General features: G+C 30.6%; 1 protein-coding gene across 1 annotated transcript; it reads right to left on the bottom strand.

Annotated features, from left to right (window-relative positions):
- Window positions 1-3,962: 3,962 nt before the first annotated feature.
- LOC100166542 (zinc finger protein 271-like) lies at window positions 3,963-5,199 on the bottom strand. Its single transcript, XM_003242556.4, has one exon. It carries the CDS (start codon window positions 5,079-5,081, stop codon window positions 4,062-4,064), a length of 1,020 nt encoding a protein of 339 aa, XP_003242604.1. The 5' UTR covers window positions 5,082-5,199; the 3' UTR covers window positions 3,963-4,061.
- Between the last annotated feature and the right edge of the window lie 4,807 nt (window positions 5,200-10,006).

The following is a 10,006-nucleotide window of genomic DNA, read 5'->3' as shown; positions in this document are numbered from 1 at the left end:
AACAAATTATAAATTTAACTCGATAAGCTAAAAGTTAATATAAAAAAAACTATTAACTTAACTCAGTTAAAAAAAAAGTTAATCAATTTTTTTTTAATTAGTATGTAAATCACATAAAGAGAGAATGTGTCTTTCTAGTTTCTAATTTATAAAATATAAAAACTATTTTATTGAACTATTTTCATAATGTACACTGTATACCCTTTTACTTTTACTTTACTATTATTTAATAATTTAAACTATACTCATCTCAAATTAATAATTTATCAAATATATTTTTTTATATCATATAGCAATTGACTGTCATAATACGTTAAGATGAATACATGACCTTCATATATATCATAAGTTATATTACATTAAAACATAACAATTGTTAATTTGTAATTTAAAATTATTAACTTTATTAAAAACATTTACAATTGCAACTCGCATAATAAAATAACTTAATAAAATATATAAATATACACAAAATTATGTTATCAAGATAAAGAACAGAAATGTTTGTGTTTTTGTATTGGAATATTTTTATTTTTTACTGATATATTAATATTTACGTATAAACGAAAAATTTCAAAATGTTTTTAACTTGATGGATATTTTTAAAATAAACTGAGAAAAGCTAAGTTATTTCAACTGTAAATTAAACTAGTTAAGTTTATTAGAAAATATAAGTTATATAAGTTGATTAGAAAATAAACTAACTAGTTAAGTTAAAAAGTTTAAAAAAAATTAACACTTTAACTTAACTTTAACTTTTTAACTAGTTAATGCCCACCTTTGAATACTTGCGCGTATCTACATCATGCGTTAGTAAAATATTACTTATAACTAAAAGCAGTGTAGTCGTTTTTGTCTGGATCGATCTACAAACACAATCCTAAACTAAACAATAACATTTTGACCCCATTCTGTTCAATCGCCGGCTCCATTTCTTTATGATGATTATTGATTACAAAGGCAAACACCGGTTTTTTTAGCTTTGTTTTTATTCTCATTATTCTTTGCTAGAATATGTCACCTTTTATTATTTATTATTAGGGTCATTTTAACTCTGCCTCTTCCAAACAGTACATTTGTTTTTTTTTTATAAACTTTTAACTTAGTACAATATCGATGGTGACATGGCAAAAGGGTCTAAGCGACATAATCCATAGTTTTCAGTCCTTAATGTTTATACATATTTTTAACTATCTTTTGGTTATTATTTACATGTATATGGCAATTTGAATAAGTTTGTTAATTAATTTTGGCGCTTATGTCCTTTATTTTTTTTACTATATTTATCTACGGCGCTTATGCCCTACTTTTTTACTTTATTTACCTGATGGTTCTAATACATTTATCCACATTATATTATTATATTTTTTAGTAATAAATATTTTTATTTGAGACCAATAAAATAATATTTTATTACATATTCATTTTATAAGATATTCTTCAAAATAAGATTTAGGCACTCAAATATTTTCTGCAGAAAAAAAAAAAAATATGAAACTTTATTAAAATAACATAACGAGCAATGACAAATAAAAATAGTATTATTCAATAAAATAATTTTATTTAAGGCGTTAAATATAATTAGATAAAATGGTGTTAATGAGCAGTGTTGAGAATAGATAACTAAAAATTATCTAGATAAAAATAAAGATTAATGTAATTTATCTAGATAAATATTATTTTTGTACACTTATTTTTGTTGTTTTTTATTTATTTTTAAAATGGATTGGGAAATAAACCTATACCTAATTAATTTTAATACTTATGCTCATTATGATTTATGGCTAGTAGAGAACGATGTATAGTGCATGCCCGCATGCAGGTTCTCGTGTTATCGTAATACCGTCGTTGACAATAATAACAATAATTATATTCTTCTAGTTTTATAAATAATTTTTATTATATTATTAGAATTATTTTAGTAAGATTGGTTTTATAATTTTGTAGGGGGAAAATAATATTTATCTAGATAAGCCCATTTTTTTTATCTAATTAAACATTAGATAAATCGTAAATCGTAATATAATTATCTAGATACTTTAAAAGATAATTTATTTCAAAAAATCTTATCTAGATAATTCCCAATACTGTTAATGAGTTGCTTAACAATTAATGAGATAAATAACTTTTCTATAAATAATTAAAGATCAATGTAAAATAATATATTGCCAAACAAAAAGCGGCTAGTGCATTCATTTTTATTTACCTAATATCTATTAATACAACACTCCTTATTAGTTACTAGTACAAAATATTTTGCATTAAAGTTAACTCACCTACCGACTACCATAAATAATTGGTTTGGCCAATTCTGATCAAATGTTTAAGGGCCCGTTTTACAATCATAGTTCAAACCTCGGTTACGCTTAACCCACTGATTTTATTGGCCGAATTAACTTAATTTACTTATTGTAAAACGGGCCCTTAATCTTCAAACATAAATTGAGATAATAATATATTGTAAATCACAGTTGAACACTTGTACTACAATTTGATCATATATTAGAAATATCAGTTACCTATATGAAAAGTTCGGCTACAAGTACCATGCAATTTCCATAAACGTCGCTTGTCCCCTAAAAAATTATACTAATGTCGCTTATTCCTTATTATTGTCGTTTAGACCCTTTATTTTAGAAGAAAAAATATAAAGTGTCGTTGGACCTCAAACTTAAAATTCAAATTGCCACCATTATAAATGTCACAGCTGTTTTTGCGCACGCGCAACGGACGTAAAATATATTTTTGCATCCAATGGTATAGGCCGTGTCGCTTAGACCCAAAGTGTCGCTTAGACCCTTTTGCCGTGTCACCATCGATATAATATAAAGATAAATTGCATTCCACTTTATATTTTACATTAAATTACGATAATTATTTTTTTTTCTTATTAATTATGTATTTATAAATAATTAAAAATGATGTGCATTAATATAGTATTTATATCGTACTTTAGTAAGATCTGCAATAGTTAATATGAATTCAATAAATTACAATTTTAAATAGAATAATTAAATTTGTAAATTTGCATATAGGTGGCCTATAAATGGCATATGCATTATACATAATTAGATACAACGATTATTACATTTCGTAAGGAATATAATTTGTATAAACTTAAATGTAATTGCAGATCAAATTATTAAGAACCATATCACTCAATATACTTATCTTTATTTAGATTGCCTCCCAACTTGTATTGGGAATATTTACATCCATTTAATAATAAAAAATGTTTTGTTGCCACTTTTGTCGGTAATCGATTATGTCAACATTCCTACCCTCATCTCTCTCATCTCCTCTCATTGGATCATGTGTCCTTCAAATTATGTTGTTTTGTCTTCTCTCTTTAATTTCAGAAAACTTTTTATTTTCTCTTCCACTTTTGGATCAGTCAATCTATCTTTAGTGGTCTGCTCAGGGTAGTTGTCTCAGACCAATACTACTCAATTTCTACATGAATATCGTTGTAAGCATCTCCCATTGCTCAGTCACCAATTTCTTATTTATGCAGATGATTTGGTTATTTTATATTTGAGTAGGTCTCTTAATCATGCAATCGAGGATCTAAGTGATAGGTTGAAATAATTGAAAATAAAAATAAGAATAAATGGAATATTACTCAAATACTTTTTTGACGAATTCGGTTTTTTTTTTTTTGGTATCGTTTTGACCAATCAATTATAATTGCATACCTATGTTTTTGACTTGTGTATTTTTATATCTTATAAGTGATTGTAATTGAATCACATAGATGACATTGAATATTCAAACGTACTTTGGTACCCGTTATATATTAGGTAGGTACCTAATAACAATTCATCACATACAGTACAACAATCTACCACATACAACATAATTAAAAGGAAATTGTAAATTAATTAATTTACTAAAATAAAATATTGATTGTTGATGTTTAAGATAAAAATAAAAAATTTAATTTAATTTTTAATTAATAATCATACAAAATTGAAAATAATAATTCAACAAGTAAATGTATTACTGTAATGAAATTTATAGTAGTTATATTATATATATTGGCATAGACTGGTTGAGGTAACTTATTCACCAGTGTGTTTGCGTCGATGTCTTGTCAAATTGCCACTTGCAGAGAAAGACTTGTCACATACATGGCACGCGTACGGTTTCTCACCAGTGTGTGTGCGTCGATGGTTTGTCAATTCGCCACTTGTAGAGAAAGACTTGTCACATACATGGCACGCGTACGGTTTCTCACCAGTGTGTGTACGTCGATGTCTCGTCAAATGACTACTTACAGAGAATGACTTGTCGCATACATCGCACGCGTACGGCTTATCACCAGTGTGTGTGCGTTGATGGTTCGTCAAACCGCTACTTTGGCTGAACGACTTGTCGCATACATCGCACGCGTACGGTTTTTCGCCAGTATGTGTGCGTCGATGCGTTGTCAAATGACTATTTTCAGAAAACGACTTGTCGCATATATCACATGGGTACGGTTTTTCACCAGTATGTGTGCGTTGATGGCTCATTAAATTGATACTTTGACTGAAAGACTTGTCACATACATCGCACGCGTATGGTTTTTCACCAGTGTGTGTGCGTTGATGGTTCGTCAAAACGCTACTTTGGCTGAACGACTTGTCGCATACATCGCACGCGTACGGTTTTTCGCCAGTATGTGTGCGTCGATGCGTTGTCAAATGACTATTTTCAGCAAACGACTTGTCGCATACATCACATGGGTACGGTTTTTCACCAGTGTGTGTACGTTGATGGCTCATTAAATTGCTACTTTGACTGAAAGACTTGTCGCATACATCGCACGCGTATGGTTTTTCACCGGTGTGTGTGCGTTGATGGCTCGTCAAACCGCTACTTTGGCTGAACGACTTGTCGCATACATCACATGGGTACGGTTTTTCACCAGTGTGTGTACGTTGATGGCTCATTAAATTGCTACTTTGACTGAAAGACTTGTTGCATACATCGCATGGGTAAGGTTTTTCACCTGTGTGTTTTTGTTGATGGTTCTTCAAATTGTTACTTTGGCGGAATGACTTGTCATAGACTTCGCATGTTAATGATTTCTTCTCCATTTGTCTTCTGTCGTGTTGAAAGTCTGCTTCAATTAGTAAATAATTTATTTAACGTGCAATTATATTTCATAAAATTATTTGGTTGCTAAGGTATTCTGTTTACGGTCGATTAGAAGTTATTTACTTTACCATATTTTTGAGCCAGTATACTGGCTATACTAATCGAGTGTACCAATTGGTGGCGGAGCTTATTCGTATTGCCGCGATGGTAACGTTTGTTGTTGTTAATTTCATATTTTCATGGGCTACTTTAGGGGTTTGAAATACAATATTTTTTCTCTTGTTCAGTTGAGTGGTTGACATTGTATCATATAAAGTTTGGAAATTTCATTTGATTAAAATACACTCTCGAGATGTTGGACATTTATTTCGGAATTATCTTTCTCACTGCGTTCAAGAGTACTGTCCACATTATAAATAGGTGATACATAAGCACGGGGTCTTTTAATTCGTCTTGTAGATTACTATAGTAAGTAATCAGTATCATCCATTGCAAATAAACCACTCAGATATAATTCGAATGTTATGTTTTTCATTTCATTGATTTCGTCTCGTAAAATTTTACTAAAACGGTTCCATTTGGTTTTATTCGCTGGATGTCGCGTTCTATGCCAGTTTTTTCTCGTCCTACGCTTACGCTTTTGTTGAACTAATTCTCTAATTTCAATCAGATAAGTGATCTCCCCATTATTTCCTTCAAAAATTATAGGTGTTGCTCTTTTATCTGCTTTAACTACATCATTCTTCAAATTTTTGTTAGTAGTTACCGTTTCAATGTGTGTTATGTTTTCACTGAAAGAGTGATTGTTTCTTCGAGAGTACTCATAAAGATATCAAAGTCTATTCTTTTGTTTGTATGAAAGATCTTTCGTTCTTTCATTATGAAGTTTGAGCTTAGGAAAGTAAGACAAGAATATGTTTGAATGACAGTTCTATTAGTCCTTCAGCTTCAACATAGTTAGAGGAAATATTTTTAACTACGAAAATGTCAGGGATTCTATTCCCTAAGGTCAGTTGTTTTTCTGGTAGAAATTATTTCAACGTTAATAGTATTAGCTGCTTTTAATAGAGAACGTCCTTTCTGGGTGATAAGTCTTCATCCCTTGTGAGTGTGTTATACGTTGTAGTCTCAGCCGAATCTGTTTCCTAGAATTTAATTTCTCTGCACCTCCCTTCGTTGGGTAATAGATAGCCGTAACTGTAAGATAATTGTTTCAATCGTTGACACTAACGGTCATCGCTTGTATTTATTGTTCCAAGTATTTCTCAAACTCGAGATGTTTAAGAGACTCTTTTATGATTATCGCTGTACCTCCTCGAGCTTTACCGCTATGGTGGAGAGTGGTATAGATACTATAATTTTTAATTTTTAGGACAATCCAAGGTGTAAAATTTATTTCTGATATAATAGAAATATCAATGTTTTCATTAAGGAAGAAGTCATCGATTTCTTGTTTACGCTGTACCAGCCCGTTGACGTTTGTGTTTGATGATCCGCAGTGCTCGATTCATTACCTTTCCTTATGAATATTTTTGTTAGAGTTCGATTCATTACTTTCTATTCTAAATGTATTGTCAAGAAAAACGCCAAGGTCTTTAGTGTAGGTAGATTAAGTTTTAAAAACCACAAAAATATGATTGACATTCACTTATTAAAAACGGCCACGGGAATCGCTGAAGTCATCGTTCACTTTTGTTGAACACGACTATAAAAGATTTGACAATACGGATAATTTTAAGAACATAAGTAAATAAAAGCATATTATATCAATATATTATGATCAATGATCATAATATGCTCGTGTAGCCGTATAGGTTTCGTAGTTACTATGATTTATACTCCATATGTCCAGCATTCTACCATCAATGCATTATTCCATCAAACGATAAAAATTAGCACTATTTCCCAAATACGGAGGAGGCCAATCGGGGAATTCCCAGTTTCCTCGTAGGCCTATCTGCCCATGTTAACACTTCTTCTTATTATTTTTCTTGTACTTCTTGGCTTTTTACGTTTTGGTCCATTGCCAGCTATCTCTGTCTTTTATTCAATAGTTTCTCTCCATTTTATATTGCCAACATTCCTGAGGATTCAACCGTTGCATGAGCCGTTTTCCTCGCCGAACCTTACTAGGATGCTGTTTTTTCATTCGGTTACCGTCTTGTGGTCAGATCAAACGGCCCCTTGATATTCTCACATGACCAGTCCAGCTCAGCAGACTATTTTTGAGGACTTCAACTATAATTTTTTTTCCATATCATTCTTCTATTTCTCGGATTTTCCATATCTCGTATTCTCCTTGGATGTGTGTTTGGATCCAAATACCCTTATAAGGATGTTTCTTTAAAATGTAGCTTATTTATTTTCATCCATCTTTGTTATAGCCTATTTACCTCTGCGTCTCACCAATTATAGTTATCTACAATCTACATCTAGATAGACTAGATGTCCTTTTGTTGTGTCTCGTGACTTTCATGTTTTTTATTTTCTCTTAATTTACTGATAATCAATGTATTTGCCTAATTTCCTTAACTTTCTCGTAGTTTTCTTCATGTATTATTCGTTCTCTATCACCCATATATCTGACAGAGTCTCTCTCACGACTGACACTAGTGAAAAATAAAAAAGAGCTGGAGATATCTCGTTGCATCTCGGAGGCATCTCGCTGTCTTAGTCCAGTCATAACATTTAATTCTCCCGATTCCTCCACACGCTGTCGAGGAGACCACACCGTGATTGTTTTTACAATCTTTCCCGGTATCTCCAGTCTTTTCATTACAACCCACTGTCCTTCAACCATACTGGCATATAAAAATTCAGGCATCCGAACAAAATAGCGAAACAATAACCACGAATGTAAAATCGCGAATTAATAATGGCGAAAATAAAAAAAACGAATTTTAAAAAAGAGCGAAAATATACGATTAGGCATTTAGTTAGTGGAAATAATTTTTAAAAAACAATTAGATTAGTGAAAAATTATATGCTACACCTTTTACAAAGTTATTGTTATCATTAGTATTATAATTTGTAATTAAAAAATTTATTCTTTTAGCATGGTGCTTGTACTTTTTTTTCTGTGGTTGATATCCAGCATTATACTGTTCTTGTTTCAATTCTTCTAAATTTTGAACTTTTTTTATTCCGTCAATAAATTTCCATATAGTAGGATGGTTTCCTCCTAAAGAATATGTATTATATTATTAAAAAGCTGGTAAGTGGATGTCGCTCTGCTGTACAGTAGATTACAAGTGGGTCATTGTATAATGGTTGTATTAGATTTGAATTCAATGATATAATATCATCGTATAAGAAAAACGATTCTGAGCGGAGACGGTTTGTCAGTCTGGATATTTTATACATATTTTGTTATTATTTATTTTATCATGTAAGTTGAATTAATATTAAAATATGATAATTTTTTATTCGTTTCTATGGTGATAGACAAAGCGTTACAAATTAAAATCCCATTTTTAGCGTTTTTTTGTAATTTTCCGGTGGTTTTTCCCGTGGCATTAAATAACTATTAAGAAAATCGAATGACCTCTCTAAAGTACCATCTTGATCCAATTTGCTAAAAGATAAGGTACTATATATTGAAATCAAAACACTCCTTCTGGAGGAAATTTTGTATACAGGATATAAAAAGAAAAAGAAAAGGAAAAAAAAAATAAACACCATTGTAAAAACAATAGCTCCCTCGCTCCGCTCAGAATCTAAAATACTAATTATTAATAAAAAAAAATAGGAATCAATAACAGATTTCAATCCTCTGTGCCAGCTTTCAGCAGCGTTATTTGGTGTAGGAAGACCATTTTTTGCAGAATAGTAGCAATTCCAAATATCAATAATATAATGTCTTGGTTTTCGTCGAGTTCTTCGTCTTCCTGTTATTTTTCCTATCCAGTTATCCTTGAAATAATCCAATAATGGAATTAACAGTTCTTCGTTTTCAACATAGAATTGTGATTCTAAAATGTCTTCGTATAACATTGTCTGGTGGAACATAGGCCAAAGCAGCTAACATACGAAAATGAAGAGCAAAATTGGGATTATTGATATAATTTTTGACTAGACCAATATTTTGAATTTGTCGCCATAAGCATTTAAAAAAATGAAAAAAAAAACCTTGTTGTTCAGCATGTGGATAATCAGTTTTGAACGCATTTAATTGAGGCATGTTCAAAGTCCATTATTACCGATGTAGGATTTAAAGATGGTTTTATTTCTAACAAATATTTATGAAAACGTGTATATGTTAATATTGCGATTTATCGGTTAATAATGCATAAATGGTAGGACTAACTTTGGTTTGGTTAACATGTTGAATAAGCACACGAATAGTGAATAATTGATAAAAAATTGAAGGTACCGTTTTAAAAGTTCCGTCGACTAACCAATTAGTTGATTGATCCATTAGTTTTAAATTATTTTCAGTTGAAAATATTAAAATTCGATCCTGTGAAGCTCCACTGTCAAATATCAAAAACTGTTCTCCTTTCATCGTCTTATACTCATCAGTCATTTTAAGGTCGCTGCCTATTTTCGGATTAGGTGGACAAATATACACTATAAAATGGAATCTTAAGGGGTTTGCAGCAGGTTTTGTCAAAAATCAAAACTAATCTAGATTTGACCAATCTAAACATTAATTTTGTTTGTTATAATGTTTTTCAATAAATTTAAATTCCGTATCATAAAATAAACCTTAAGGGGGCTGGAGGGCTTCATTCAATGAAAAAAAAGTGACTTTTAGACCAATAAGCTAGACAAAACTGGAAGAATTTGGTTTGACAGATTTTAATTTTGAAAACGGATTATGATTGATCAAGAAGTTTACTAGGGAATGGTTGACGCAATTTTGAATATTCCAATTATTGTTGCCGTCATAATGAGTACTATAAATACAAAAATATCATATTTT

The sequence above is a fragment of the Acyrthosiphon pisum genome, chromosome X, assembly GCF_005508785.2.
Source record: "Acyrthosiphon pisum isolate AL4f chromosome X, pea_aphid_22Mar2018_4r6ur, whole genome shotgun sequence".
Lineage (NCBI taxonomy): Eukaryota > Metazoa > Arthropoda > Insecta > Hemiptera > Aphididae > Acyrthosiphon > Acyrthosiphon pisum.
This window is presented reverse-complemented; position numbering and strand designations above follow the sequence as displayed.